The sequence below is a fragment of the Clytia hemisphaerica genome, unplaced genomic scaffold (assembly GCF_902728285.1).
Source record: "Clytia hemisphaerica strain Z4C2 unplaced genomic scaffold, Clytia hemisphaerica genome assembly, whole genome shotgun sequence".
NCBI classification, from domain to species: Eukaryota; Metazoa; Cnidaria; class Hydrozoa; order Leptothecata; family Clytiidae; genus Clytia; species Clytia hemisphaerica.
The window spans coordinates 11,527-26,918 of record NW_027103582.1 but is presented as its reverse complement, the minus strand read 5'-3'; the positions used below and the strand labels follow the sequence as shown (position 1 = coordinate 26,918).

General features: G+C 36.2%; 1 protein-coding gene across 1 annotated transcript; it reads right to left on the bottom strand.

Annotated features, from left to right (window-relative positions):
* Positions 1-1,691: 1,691 nt before the first annotated feature.
* Positions 1,692-2,620, bottom strand: LOC136801322 (uncharacterized PPE family protein PPE21-like). The gene is made up of 2 exons (XM_067057966.1): positions 2,074-2,620; positions 1,692-1,792 (listed from the first exon to the last, which is right to left on the bottom strand). Exons 1-2 carry the CDS (start codon positions 2,618-2,620, stop codon positions 1,692-1,694), a joined length of 648 nt encoding a protein of 215 aa, XP_066914067.1.
* Positions 2,621-15,392: the final 12,772 nt, after the last annotated feature.

The window sequence follows — 15,392 nt, the reverse complement described above, 5'->3', positions numbered from 1 at the left end:
CGTCTAAAATTTTGAGATGCTTTCGAGTTTTTACAAGATACTTCACTAATTTGTCATTTAAAGTGATAGAGATGACGCGTTCTTTAGAAAAAGTAATAGGATTCTTTTATTACATCTTAACGACCAACCAAATCAAATAAGAGCATGTAAAAACTCCAGCTTGTCACAAAATTTTAACCCACTTGAATAGAACCAAAAATGACTTTACCCTCAGTATGGTGGAAAAATTGCACCGCAAAACCATTCCCACTGTAAACTCCGAGCTGGAATATAGAGTTTCTATCTCAATCGGGACACTACCATTAGATAGAAATTCCCATTACACTGAAGGAAAAAGCTCCACCGGGGCGGCTCAAGTATCACTGATAGTATTCTATATGGACCTAAACGCAGATAGGCTGTTCGCATAAAGAAAGCGGTAAGGGCGGGTTCGGTAATGCAAATTTATCGAGTAGCAAAATCGCGCGATCTAGACGCGGGCGTTTAGAAGTGCTCAAATTTATCAAAAATATTTTGCTTGGACGGCCATCGAAAAATTGTTCTATTCGCGTCACCCGCCCGCATCATATTTTTTTATGATTTTCCGGTGCGGAGAAGACGAAAAAAATCCAATCGTTTGTTAATGAATGAAGAATGTCGTAAAGAAAAAATGAAAGCCCTGTTTTTACTTTAAAGTTGAAATTTGCGTATATGCCTGACACGTTCTAGCTCATTTGCACAGGGTCGGGAAAACCCGTTGCAAAAACACACTCTGTCAGTTCCATCAATATGCCAAAAACATTTTGTTCAACCACCTTCACTTCAAGATAGGCCACCATAGAATGAACTTCCTTTTATAGGATGAACCACATTCATGTGGCTTTCAGCCTTGCACTCCATTGCAGAGGCTTATCAATTTTAATGACTTTTTTGACTAATGACCAAGTTAAAATTTTTTAATTTTTTTTTATATTTGAGTATTAAAAAGGCATGCATTCAGTCAGGGAAATCCCTCAATTGCGGTAGTAATTTCTTACTGCAATTGCGGTATAAACGTCACTTTTACATTTTTCATATACCGCAATTGCAGTATATTCAAGTAGTAGACCTGTTCTTGTTTCTGAGACGATTCTGATTGGTTATTACGAATGCCGTTCCGGCAGTGGAAACCCCTTCCGTGAAGCTATTTGATTGGTTCACACGGCTTAAAATTACGTCATATTTCTACTTTTATAAATGGTACCCTTCATCCAGTAGTTCAAATGTAGTTGATTTACAGAGATGACAGGTTCCCAAGGTTCCCAGATACATAGAACACAAATATCATACACAGATAGAGATAAATGGAAGGTTCCGAAGGTTCCAAGTTAGGAAAGGAACAGAGCTAAATATTTGACACATGTGATAGTGCAAAGTTGCGTTGTTACTAAAAGAGGTAACGAGTGGTAACAATGTGGTAACGAATGGTATGCGAGGTGGTAACAAGGTGGTAACAAGGTGGTAACGAGTGGTAACCAGTTGAAAACGGTGGCCCTAAGGCTCTTGAGGTTCTACAGCAGGACCTGGCAGATCTGGTGAATGTGCAGTAGGAATTGGAGATTTAGGCGAATGTTATGGTGGAGTTGATGGTTCTGGTGAATGTGATGGTAAAGCTGGTTGTTTTGGTGAATGAAATGGTGGAATTGATGCTTCTGGTGAATGTGAATCAAAGATTAAAATGGTTCTGGAGGTTCTGCATCAGGAGTCGGTGATTCTGGTGAATGTGCATCAGGAGTTGATGGTTCTGGTAAATATGATGCTGGTGTTGATGAACCTGGTGAATGCAATGGTGGAGTTGGTGGTTATGGTGAATATACAGCAGGCGTTGGTGATTCTGGTGAATATGCAACAGGAGTTGGTGGTTCTGGTGAATGTGCAGTAGTAGTTGATGGTTCTGGTGAATGTGATGGTAGAGTTGGTTGTTTTGGCGTTGATGGTTCTGGTGAATGTGCAGCAGGATGCAAACCATCAACTCCACCATTGCATTCACCAAAACAACCAACTTTACCATCACATTCACCAGAACCATCAACTACTACTGCACATTCACCGAACCACCAACTCCTGTTGCATATTCACCAGAATCACCAACGCCTGCTGTACATTCAACACAATCACCAACTACTGCTGCACATTCACCAGAAGCATCAACTCCTGATGCAAATTCACCAAAATCATCAACTCCATCATTGCATTCACCAAAACAACCAACTTTACCATTACATTCACTAGAACCATCAACTACTACTGCACATTCACCAGAACCACTAACTCCTGCTCCTGCTGCATATTCACCAGAATCACCAACGCCTGCTGTATATTCACCAGAATCACCAACTACTGGTGCACATTCACCAAAACCATCAACTCCACCATTGCATTCACCAAAACAACCAACTTTACCATCACATTCACCAGAACCATGAACTATTACTGCACATTCACCAAAACCACTAACTCCTGTTCCTGCTGCATATTCACCAGATCTGCCAGGTCCTGCTGCAGAACCAGAAAAGAGAAATTCAAATTTGAGACTTGAGGCCACCGTTTTAAACTGGTTAACCACTCGATACCTCGTTACCACCTCGTTACCACCTCGCATACTTTAGGCGTACAAACTTTCGAGAGCAGAAACTTTCGTGAGGACGAAAAATCACAAAATTCACGACATTTACTTTGGTGAATTTAACGGAAAAATATTTTGTGCAAGCATAAACTTTCGCGAATCAAGACGTAAAATTGAGAATTTTCACATGAAAAAATGGCTTAGAGGGACAAATACTTCTCAGATTGGCTTGAAACATTTGTCCTTTGACTTATTAGTCTTTTAGCAGGCTAAAAAGTGCCATAAAAGTTACATTTTATTCAAAGTTCAAAGGTTTTCTATTTTGTCAAGAATAATTCGCGAGCATAAACTTTCGCGAATGGCCCTTCCTAGAATTTTTAAAGACATTTACTTTAACAAAAAGGGCCAAAATTTGCAAAAGTACCACTCGTTATCACATTGTTACCAGTCGTTACCTCTTTTAGTAATAACGTAATTGCACTATCACATGTGTCAAATATTTAGCTCTATTCCTTTCCTATCTTGGAACCTTCGGAACCTTGGGAACCTGCGATTTATCTCTATCTGTGTATGATATGATATTTGTGTTCTATGTATATGGGAACCTTCGGAACCTTGGGAACCTGCTATTTATCACTATCTGTGTATGATATTTGTGTTCTATGTATCTGGGAACCTTCGGAACCTACCATTTATCTCTATCTGTGTATGATATTTGTGTTCTATATATCTGGGAACCTTCGGAACCTTGGGAACCTGCCATTTAACTCTATCTGTGTACGATATTTGTGTTCTATCTATCTGGGAACTTTCGGCGGAACCTTAGGAACCTACCATCTCTGTAAACCAACTATATTTCATGGCTCAAAATTTGATTGTTTCTTTTAGAGGTTTCCACTGACTCATGAACCAATCAGAAGCCTCTCAGTACTCACCACTGGATGACCCTATTCAAGAAACAGAATTCAAGATTCAAGGAAAAAACAGGCAATTTTTGTACCATAATTAATCATATCTTTTTAACGCACAGACAAAATATTTTTTCCGTAGATCAGATTCTTTTAATAAAGAAAAGCTTTCTTTTCGTACGATTTTTTACGAGGGGTAAATCACGGTAAATCACAGAAATAGGTGTACGATACTTTTTGACTTTTGGAATTTTCATTTGACTTTTTGACTTTTTTTTTTTACAGTACTTTTATTTGACTTTTTTCAAACTTTCATTTTGACTTTTGACAATTTTTCCGCCCAAATCTGTCCGAAAACGCCAACCGCCCATTTGACTTTATTCTAAGAATTTTTGACTTTTTCTTTGACTTTTTGACTTTATTTTTGACTTTTTTTTGACTTTTTTGACTTTTTTTTTGACTTTTTGTGGAAATGTACAATAATTTTTCCAGTGATTTACCCCTCGATTTTTTACAGTCGATGTTTGTTTATCTTTGTCGGCCAGCACTATATGTAGCCGTTATAAGCCTTTGTAGGCTAACCACAAATGAAAACTACTGCAATTGCAGTATACCGCAATTGAGGGATTTCCCTTACTGGCATTCAAATAATAAAGGTTTAACCCTTAGGAGGCGAAAGACGTATATAAACGTTTTGAAAAGGTCATTTTACCGATACACAGTCTTTTGGTCATAACTCCTGACCACTTGAGATTCAGAGAAAAAAAATGACAACAGTAGTAACATCATCATAAAAAGTAACGAGATGTTTTGATTTTCCAAAGCACATGAAAATATAAAAGAGGTCTGTGTCACGAGCGTGCTCATTTTGAAACGTTACGTAATCAAGCCTGGTTTCTATTACTTTACACTGGCACTTGACTTGATTGCGGGGCCAGGACTCTGTGTAAGGATACATATAGACGACGTATATTACAATTATTATGTATTACATGACACCTTGCTCCTATTCTAGCTAGTAAAGATAATATATGTCGTCAAAGAGTACACTTAAATGAAGAGCTATCCGATTGCGGGCTTTCCGTAAATAAACATCCGGACTTATACCGTGAGTGGTCCTAAATCCGACAGCCCTGCCTAAATCCGACCCCCCAAATAACTGCTATGAAGAAAATTCTATGTTTACAAACATTCCCTCTCCAAGTTGAACAATAAACTATATTGCAAGAACTCTCGAAACAAACATGTAACAAGGTGACTAAAATGTCAAGATGTCAATTAATGTGATAAAAAAAGTGCAAGTTGTAAAAATAATTACCTCTATAATTCTGAATTCGTTGCTCGTGTTAAAACGTTAAAAATTTTGTAATAAAGAATTATGTTTTGTTTAAGAAGCAATTAATGTTTTGGTTCAATTGGTTCAGTGTATCAAATCTCTCAGTTTAGTTGACACTTTGGTATCTTCATTGCATCACAGCAAAAAGTTTGTTTTTATTTTAGTTTGTATCTTTGAAATACCCCATCGGATTTAGGCAGGGCTGTCGGATTTAGGACCACTCACGGTAGGTGGTAAAGAGGGCGTTGATAGTTGCCGCCTCATTGATTCGATGTTTGTTATTCAAATTAGTGCTACCGCATCCGCCCTTTTTTCAACTTCGCGCCATTTTTACAATTTAGTCTGTTTGTTTCTTGATGGAAACCAGTCCAAGTTGTTTCGTATTTTTCCCGCACAAGTCACTTTTATTACAAAACTGTTATCGTTTCAAACATGAGCAACTGATCCAGAACAGAATAAAAGGTAATTATTTTCACAACTCGCACTTTTTAATTACATTAATTGACATCTTGACATTACAGCTATCTTGTTTTGTTTCGAGAGTTCTAGCAATAGTTTATCGTTCAACTTGGAGAGGGAATGTTTGTAAACATAGAATTTTTTTTCATAACAGTTATTTGGGGGGTCGGAATTAGGCTGGGCTGTCGGCTTTAGGACCTTTCACGGTATAAAAAATTGATACCTGAATTGTGAATCGTTTGTTCTGTTCGAGAAATTGCCTTTGAAAGAATGAATTTTCGGAAAAAAATGATGAACTTTTTGGCCTTTTTCAAAAAAGTTAGCGGCTTTGAAAGGTTAAATTTTTTCTCTGGGCTAGTTAGTAAAATATCTCAAATAGGCTCTGTGATGGAGTGTACACATGAATATGGCACATCCCTTAAAGGAAGTTCATTCTGTGATGGCCTCTCTTAGAGTGATGATGGATGAACAAAATGTTTTAGTCATATTGATGTAACTGCCCGTGCAAATGCAAGGATTTGCCTGACTACTGTATAACTTTCAAAACAACCAAATGTTAAAAGCTAAAAATTTTAAGCTAAAAAACCTATAAAAGCAGCAGTTAGATGATTGCTTTTAAGATGTCCATTAGAGTCTGAGGCTCAGGCTCAGGTTACTCGCCAGGTTCCAAGTCCACAGCATCTGCAAGCTCTGAATTCAAAATTTTAGGAGTGAAATATGATCTGCCACCTGGATCTGATCTGCAAAAATGCGAATTTCGAAAGGATACACAAACCTAATCCGTTTCGGAAAGAAATCGGGGGAAAAACCGCGGGAAAAAATGATAATAAAGAATTTGCGGGCTTTTGACTCGCTTAATCGTTTAAAAAAACAACAAACCTTGTAGAAACTTTTTAAGTAGGCGAGCAAATAAAAGAAATAAAAAATTATAAACAAAATGGTGGGATTCTGGGCCATTCTGGGCTGGGGTAGGACACTTTTTTAAACGATGTCTATGTTTGAATAGTATTTATGTAAGTTTTTGTCTAAGAACATTAGGAGGTTGGGTTGTTTTACAAGATTTTCTTTTATCTCCATAACATTCTGGTATAAAACCAGTTAATATGGACGACCTGCTGCTGCCGGATGCACCCGACAGTCAACAGTCGGGGGCGGGTGCTATTACTATTATCAGCTATTGGAAGTTAGAAATTTTAACACGCTACAGTCAGGTGCACTTTGTCGGGTGTTTAAAGTAAAGATGATAAACTTAATCCAAGGAGGTAGTCCAATAACAAGTCCAGTTCAGCAACTCAAAGATACGATGGAAACAAAAATGAAAATAAAGTAGCTCTAAAAGTTTATAAATGTTTGACCCATATGCCATTTAATTTGACCAATTGAGTGGGGTGGGTGATGATAGTTTGATTTTGTTGATGAGAAAACGTGTGCATTTTATTTTGCTGGATAATCTGTTCTGTGCTTTTACTTACTTAATTTAGACTCAATTTTGTGGAAAGAGTCAGATAGTGTCAATCAAACAAGTTCGAACAAAAATTGTGAACGCAATCGAATCTCAATCAAACAGTCAATTCCTGGGTAATATCTGATTGTGTTCAATTGCGCTTAAATAGACCTTTTTTCAAAGAGGCAACCCTGTTGAATAATTATGTATTCCAGCCATACAAACAATGATACAGCAATGCATAATTACTGTTTCATGCATATTGTAATAATTATGCATGGGTGTATCATTGTTTTTCTGCTGGACTACATAATTATTCAACAGGGTGGCCTCTTTGAAAAAAGGTCTATAATGTCCGATTGGTTCAATTGATTGTCAAATATGTTAGATTGATTTAAGATTATGTTTGATAAGTTTGATTGCAATTAAATTGACCCACTCCTTTAAAGCTTAGCATGGTTGGCCACCTATATGCCATCAGCAAAGAAGATACAATCAAGAGTATCGTACGAGAGTGAATATAATTGAATTAATGAAGTATAATCAAATACAATTGAATGTAATGGAAGCAATTGGAATTGCGTTCGATTGTGGTCGATTGATTCAGCGTTCAATTCGTTTGATTGATATTGTCTGGAAGGAGCACTACAAAAAGTGAATGTGACCAAGGCATTGTGATCATCTGCTCACATTGTGATGACATTTTTTGTTTTTTCTTTTGTGTTGTTTTTCTCTAGAGACTTTTTTCCATCGTGCACGATTGATTGATATGTCAAAGTTACAGAGTGTCGATAACAGATCTCACAATTTTCCGTGGAAGAACAGACTTTTTTTATATCTTTGTTCGGACTCTTGTGCGATTTTTCGCGATTGCATTTACGTGTTTCTTGTTGCAAAGATTTGTTCCTTTTGCGGTGTGAAAGCCTATCTGGTGATGTAGTGCAAAGGGATTTGAGACTGACAGTGTTCGGAACGTTGATATTGTTCAAACTAAAAAGGTAAATTACAATTGGTCAAATAAGTTTCAAAATAAAAAGTCCAAAATATTTGAAAGATTTTCTAAGTCCAAAATGTCTATAAAAGTATAAGTCTAGATGTTTCAAAGTATAGTGTGTAAATATGAATTGAAAAAGTATAAGTCTATATGAGTGAATAAGTTTCAATGTACTGAAAATATACAAAGTCTTAAACCTAAGGCACTGAAAAACAAAATGGCTGACACATGAAAGAAAAACAAAATGGCCACACTGAAAAAAGCAAAGAAACAAAAATGCAAAAACAAAAACCTACCAGGTAGCCAGTGAATGAATACTGTGAGTACCCAGTGCACAAGTGAAAATCAAAATGAATTATTATTAAAATTTGTGAAAATCTGATTTCCTTGACATCTTGACTCTATGACTGTCAAGTCAGATCTGAAGTGAACTGAAATGTGTGCCTGTATTTATATAAAAAATAAGTCCCTATCCATATTATGTCATTAAATTAACTAAGTGAAAAAAGCAATTAAATGAATAAATAATTAAAAGTAATTATCCTAGAGTGACACATTGTTGACAAAAATGAACTTTAAAACAGAAGACACTCCACATGAGAATTGAGAAACTGATGTGTCACAAGGGACTGAATGAAACAAAAGAACAAAGGAAAACAAGTGAGACTCAATGAAAACTGTGAAATAAATTTTTTGGTTTTTCTAATTTTATAATTTTTATGGAAACAATTCAACAATACCAAGGTTGCATTACAGGTGAGAGTAGCGTATTCACATTATTTGCTATCTATGATATATGAATGACTTTGGAGCTTCAATGAAATGGTGGCCGAATTGCTGTCCCAGTAATAGGTAGTAGGCGTTTTGTACTTGCCAAATAGAAATGTTTTTTTTTGCACAAACCTCTGCCTGTAACTATGGGCTAGCTTCCGGTCGCTAGGAAGTTGGCTTTTAAAATTGAAGATGAAACCATTGAAAACAAAAGTAAAATCAGCCCTGCACTCGAATCTCGTGATCTTGAAATAGAAGTTTTAGTCTAAACTGTTGAGGTTACTACCTGTAAATCAATTCATATTGTTGAGAACCCTCTGTTAATGCTAATGCTTCTTTTAGATTAAAAAATTAAAATAGGCAGAATCTCAGATCAGCATTAGAAGTGGGATGTTGAAAGTAGACTAAGTTGCAGTAAGCGTTTTTGTGAGTCATTGATATGAGAGAAATAAATAGATTTTCCGAGAGAACAATTACTGAATTCAGCTGATTGACTCATGCTAGAGTTGTGTCAACTTTCAATAACACACCAATAGCTTCCTTGTATTTCTTTTATGTACTGAACTTACTGAACACACGCTGGGATAAAGACTAATTTTCTCATTATTTGGTCTCTTGGAAAATAAAAACCAATTCAATTTTTTAAAGATTCTTGCTGTACTTTGGCACAAGTCTAATTCAAGATGGGGCAATCTGCAGATAAAGAATCAGAAACAACATCGATAATATACACAAAATAATGGAGGTATATAATTTATTTATGTAATAATGAGTGTATTATCCTCCTTTGGATAAAGATCATGTGTTGCCTGTTTTAAATTTTAAATGAGTTCAATGTTAGCCAACATATTAGGATAATTATTAGGAAGTCTTGGGGAAAATAAATATCATTGAATTTTTTGAGTTATTTTATTCTTAGTGCAAATATCCTTAAATGACATTCTTATTTTTCTAAATTTTGATTTTTGAGACCTGAGATTTTTTTACAAAAAATTGGATGGCCTGGGATGGCGTCATCCGACTCGATTTTCCTATAACACGCTAACTTTTTTTCAAAGCTTGTTTTATATCCTATTAACCGCTCCCAATAGCTCTTTGTCATGATTATTACTTCTCTCATTTGACAAAAATTCAATCCCACAATCCTTTTCGTCTAAATTGAAACGTTATGAAAGTTGATACAATTTCTTTGTAATTGAGTGTAATTTGGGTAAAGGTAATTAATGCAAAGGGTGACAGGATTGCAATTCGGTCAAACAAAAAATCAATGTCTATTTTTAGATTTGCCACGGTACTGTATGCTATTATGTTTAATTTTGGATCTAATAAGGGGTCAACCAATAGTCTATTATATTCATTTTTTTTTAATAGAGATTTTCCTATTTTGGTGACGTTATTGGATCCAAAATACCTAATAAGAATCTAAACATTTCGAAGCATCATAAAACCCTTCCATTTTATTCCCCATAGAATTCCAAATCCAATAAGGGGTCGATGACCTTTCCGCTCCTTTTCAAACTCAAAATATCTCAAATCTCTATTGTCATTTTACCCCTGATATTGTCAATGGTGAATTTATGAATCTTGGATCTTTTAAAAGAGGGGTTTGGAATAAGCAGGGTGGTTGGAAAAATTCTCAAAACAAAATAAGTGGAGGGGTTGGAATAGAATGATCCTGACTGGAAAATATTTGAAAAGGAGGCTAATAAATTAGATTTAGAGCCAAAGAGGGACAAAAATTACAGATGGGCTTCTGGTAGCTTTCCAAACCTAGGTCAACTTTCATAAATCTCAAAGCTGGCTCTTGTGTGAAGCAGTGTATTAGAGGTGTTTTTTTGTTGTTAATCTCTAAGGGCTCATCAGCGGTTACAACTGGACTACTATGTTGAAGATGAAGATGACATTTGGGGATTTTTCGGTAAAATATTCCTCGTTAGCTTGATTATTATTTATTTTTTATTTATTCATAGAATTATATTTCACAGGTCTATCGACCTCTACGAAATAATTTTAGATTTATAAATTGTCTAATTCTTCATCTGTCGTCCAGTCGTCGGAAGATATGGACAGAAGAGAAGACGTTGTTTTGGTCTTTGTCCTAGGTTTTCGAACTAGGCGAAGGTTTGTTCTAGGGCTTCCTCTTACATGCCAAACGAAATCGTCATTTTTTGAATTCATTTCTTTCGCCTTTTGGCACATATCTTTAATAATTTTTCTTTCGTTGATGGTGAAGTCGTCTGTGATGCTAAAGCCACCAATTTCATTGAATCGTTTCAGCTTATGCAGATTTTGCATTATCCGTTCTTTTTCCTCTATACTTTTTAAGATCAACTTGATTGGACGCCAATGTAGCCCTTTTCGGTTTTGTCCAATGCGATGATGGTGGGACGGTTTGATATCTTGAACGCCAATGTTACCTAGTATACCTTCAATATCTATTTTGTCTTATTCCTGTTGTTCCTCTTTGTTGTCTACCTCTAATTCCACCATTCCATGTATAATAATATTTCGTTTTCTTGATTCGATGTCTCTTTCTTCATTCTTGTTTTCTTGTTGGTGTTCTCTCACTGCTGATTTGAAATTATCCTTGTGTTTCTTAGTTATTTCAGCGTATGTTTTTTCTGATGTTTTCTCTATGTAATTCGTCGTTTGCTTTATTTCTTCTTTTATAATCTGCTTGGTTTTTATTTCAAAGTCAGCCATCTTATTGGTTAAGATGTTTTCGATATCGTTTTCTTAAGGCTGCGGTTCTTGGCTAGCTGGTTTTTGAGCTTTTTAATGACGTCGTCCTTCTTCTCAATCTCCCTCTGCATCATATGATACGAGTTCTCACCTAATTTACTCATTAGAGATCGTGTTATCCGCACGCAATTCTGACATAGATATTGTTCGTTATAAGTGTTGGCAAAAATTTGTAGCTGATAAAGCGGTAATTGTGTGCACTCGTAGTGTACCATGCGGTGGCATTTTCGGCATTTTAGACGGTTTTGGTCATCATCATCTGAGCAGGAGGTGGGAGTGCCTGTTTGGTTTTGTTTAGCTTCTTCAAATGGTTGTTTTTCTTGCTTTTTGTCGGTTTTTTCGTTCATGTTTTTGATTTTGCTAAATTTCAACCATTTTTGAAGAACTACACAAAATGCGTGTTGACTAACTGACGTCAAATAATAACCTCTTTATTTTACGATACCAAGCTTTTCAAAATTTAATTCTCTTTAACTTCTTCGATCTTAGTATATTGTTTATGTAAGCACATCTTGGCCATACCTATGTTATTATGAAAAGACATCGAACGAATGATAATTTACTTCATGAATTTTGCCCTATAAATTTACTTGATATTTTATTTTTATTTTGAACCAATAAAAATCAATGATATCTCTTTTTGTTTGCATTTTAGATGTTCTGAGGCTGTTAGAAGAAGAGAATTACGAAAAATTTGAGGAAGTAATGAAAATTGATAATACGTGTATAAACAGATTGGTATATGATTTTGAAGATAGACCAACAATTTTATTGTACGTTCTAGAACGTGAAAAGGATCATTCAATTGTAGAGTATCTTGTTAATCATGAATATTGTGATGTCAATGTAACAGACTGGAGGGGTCAAAGTCCGTTTTATTTTGCTGTGCAGTTTGAGAATATTCCAGCGGTAAAATGTCTTTTAAAGCGAGATCCAAGTGTTATTAACAAAACAACATATCATTCTTCTCCATTGCATCGTGCAGCACGATCAGGAAATGTTGATCTAGTTAAAATTCTGCTGGAACAAGATAATATCGAAAGCAGCCACCGAGGGCAAATGATGGAAAAGCCGTTCCGGAGACCCCCCTCAGCTGGAAATGGCCTAGGCGTTCCGGGAAAATTTCAAAAAGTTTGCTCCTGGAAATGCATAGCCGTTCCCTGGAAAAATTTTGAAAGTTCTGTAACAATTCTCCAGCTGGAAATTCACACGTGTTCCAGGCTGATTTTACAGCTGGTAGAATTTTGAAGCTGTTCCTTTAACCAACTAGCTGGAAATCTGGAGCCATTCCCGGGACGATTTCTAGCTTCTTTTTCTTTTTTTCTGAGCCGTTCCTTGAGTTAGCCAGCTGGAAATTTGGAGGCGTTCCGGTAGATTTTTTCAGAGCTTTAAAACCAGCTCGGATCAAGATGTTTCCTGGAAAAGCACCCTACTGTAGAGGAACGGCTCATTTTGATGTTTTGATTCAGCTGATTTATTAAAAATTGACCCGTTCCGCTCCAGTAGGGTACTTTTCCAGAAACCAGTAACGATTTGTATTTTCCGAGCTGTCTTAAAGGGATACTCCAATACTGCAGTTGAATTTTCTAGCAAAATATACCCGTTTACTTTTTTCCGACAAAATATTAAAAAACTCAATCGTGAGTTCACCGTTTACAACGCGAGAAAAAAAGATCGGTTACTAGTCTTGCTCAAAACTCGATCTTGGAGAGTAATGGCGAAACAGAATTTTTTTTTGAAAATTTCCACTGATATTCTCGTATTGTAAAGGGATCTATTTATCCTTTAGCAGTGTTAATATTAACTGAATTAGTTGTTGACATCATTTTACTATACGTGTATTGAGTCTGTAGGTGTATTTTTCAGTGATGATGGAGATACAGCTAGATATAATTTTTAAGGGTGAAATTTAAAGTGTCTAGCAAATGGTTACCAACCGCCAATATGGATTACAAAATACAATAACATCTCTGTATTTTGAAATTTTAGAAGTATAGAATCATGTTTGTTATAAGTCTCAATCAAACTACCTTTAAAATTTGGATGCAAAAGAAAAAAGAGCTTGGATATACACAGAAAACACACAGTGCATTTGCACATTTTCTGGTAACACATCTGACTGCTGGTGAGAGTGAAAGTGAACCAGAAACTGATTCCTCAAACAGCCAACAAAGTGGAACAGATGAAGAAATAATTGTTGCTGATGTTATTGAAAGTGATGACGAACAACAGGACCCTGCCGACGCACCGGACTTAACGAACACCGGACACACGAAAGTCCGGTGTAAAATGAGAATTTTTTTTACCACCGTACAATCTCTACACCGGACTTAAGAAAGTGGTATGTCCGGTGTCGGAGAAGGATATTTTTTCCACCGGACAATCAAAACACCGGACATGACCAGTCCGGTGCACTGCTGTTATGGTGTCGATTCCAGCCAAGCCATATTTTATCATTCTACAGAAATCCCCGCTTGAAAAATCAAAACATTGATACGTGGTCGAGTTTACTAAACTTTGCCGAATTAAAACGCGCGAAAATATCATATGACATATGACCACGGCTTCCGTTTAGTCCGATCATGATTCTGATCACGTGATATAGCTTGATGTTTTGACTTTTTTAAACCAATGAAATCATTTGTTTTATACCGCACTAAAGGCCTTTCTAGATTACCGCGCAAATAAAACCGGGGGTCAACATGAACTTTAAAGCCTGCTGCGGGAAAGGGAAATGGTTTTGAAGAACCAAATATATACAGAAAGGTTTTAATATTATTCAGATATCAGGAAAACAAGTGACATTTATGTGGTTGATCTTTATAAAGTTTGATCTGACGGTTTTGTTGTAAAGAATGTTGACCCCCGTGTTGGTTTTTATAACCTTTATTTTGGATTTGTGAGAAGACAAATGTTATTGTAAAAAAAAGTCATTTGGAAGTGTAATCATACCCTTTCTAGGGAACTGGACCAACATTTTTTAAGTCAGAATTCATTGCCAGTAATGCCGCAGCGTGGTTTGAAACCTTGTTGTAGGTCTGGTGGAAAATGGATTTATTTTTGAATGTAAACATTACTGCAGCTAGAATATTTTCCTTATTTTGACAAACAAAAGGTTCAAGGTTTGTTTACTTTTTATTTTACTGCATTTCTCTGTCTTATTCTGCTGTAGTAGGCAATTGAAAACTCCTAATTTTTTGTTTTTGTCAGTGCTCGCTCGGCAGCCATTTTGAATTTTTTTTTTTTGACGTCTGTACTCGGCAATTTCGTGAGCTCTACAGAATCGACGATTTTGCCTGAGGGGAACAGCAGTGGGTGCGTCCGGTGTTTCTTAATTTTTTGTTTCATAAATGTCCGGTGTCCAAAATTCCCTGTATGCAACACCGGACTGACATCGGACTTATTGCGTCCGGTGTAGCGAAAGGATACTTTTTGCCACCGGACAAATACACCGGACAGTCCGGTGCATCGGCAGGGTCCTCGAACAACAGACTGTTGATGTCACTGGTGGTCTAGAACCTGAACATGATGATGGTGATGCTCTTCAGCAAGATACAGAGTGAGTGATTATTATAAATCCCTAAATTGCAGTAGCAATTTTTACTGCAATTGCGGTATAAAAAATCACCTATACTTCGAGCGCTGTTGTTAATATAGGGTTTCGTGGAAATAGGGTTTTCTGTGGCTATGGGGTCTCTGAAAAAAACTGCGAAGGAGAGTAGTTCGTATTTTTACAAGGGGGTTTGCTTCATTTTTTACGAAATATATCATGTTATATATACCCCCGTCTTCCCCTTATCTTAGAAATCAACACACGAAGGAGTGTTGTTTACAGAACACATCTGTGAAAAATTAATATCTTCTCTCTTTTCTCTTTAACTTTCTTTTCTATTATCTATGGGACCGCATATCCACGAGAGACCCTATTTTAAAGAAAAACCCTATTTTAAAAACAGTGCTCGAATGAACTCTCTAAAAAATCCCTTTTAAATTTTTCACATACCCAGGCAGTGAGTGTCAATAGACCTTTTTTTAATGAGGCCACCCTGTTGAATAATTATGTAGTCCAGCCATAAAAACAATGATAGAGCCATGCATAATTACTGTATCATGCATATTGTAATAATTATGCATGGTTTTATCATTGTTTTTCT

What these genes read in the sequence shown, in the direction of transcription:
- LOC136801322 (XM_067057966.1), bottom strand. Translation starts at nt 2,620, where the DNA reads ATGCGAGGTGGTAACGAGGTGGTAACGAGGTATCGAGTGGTTAACCAG. An exon ending in ATATGCAACAGGAGTTGGTG is followed by an intron (nt 1,793 to 2,073) that starts GTTCGGTGAATG and finishes TGCATTCACCAG; the next exon opens with GTTCATCAACACCAGCATCA.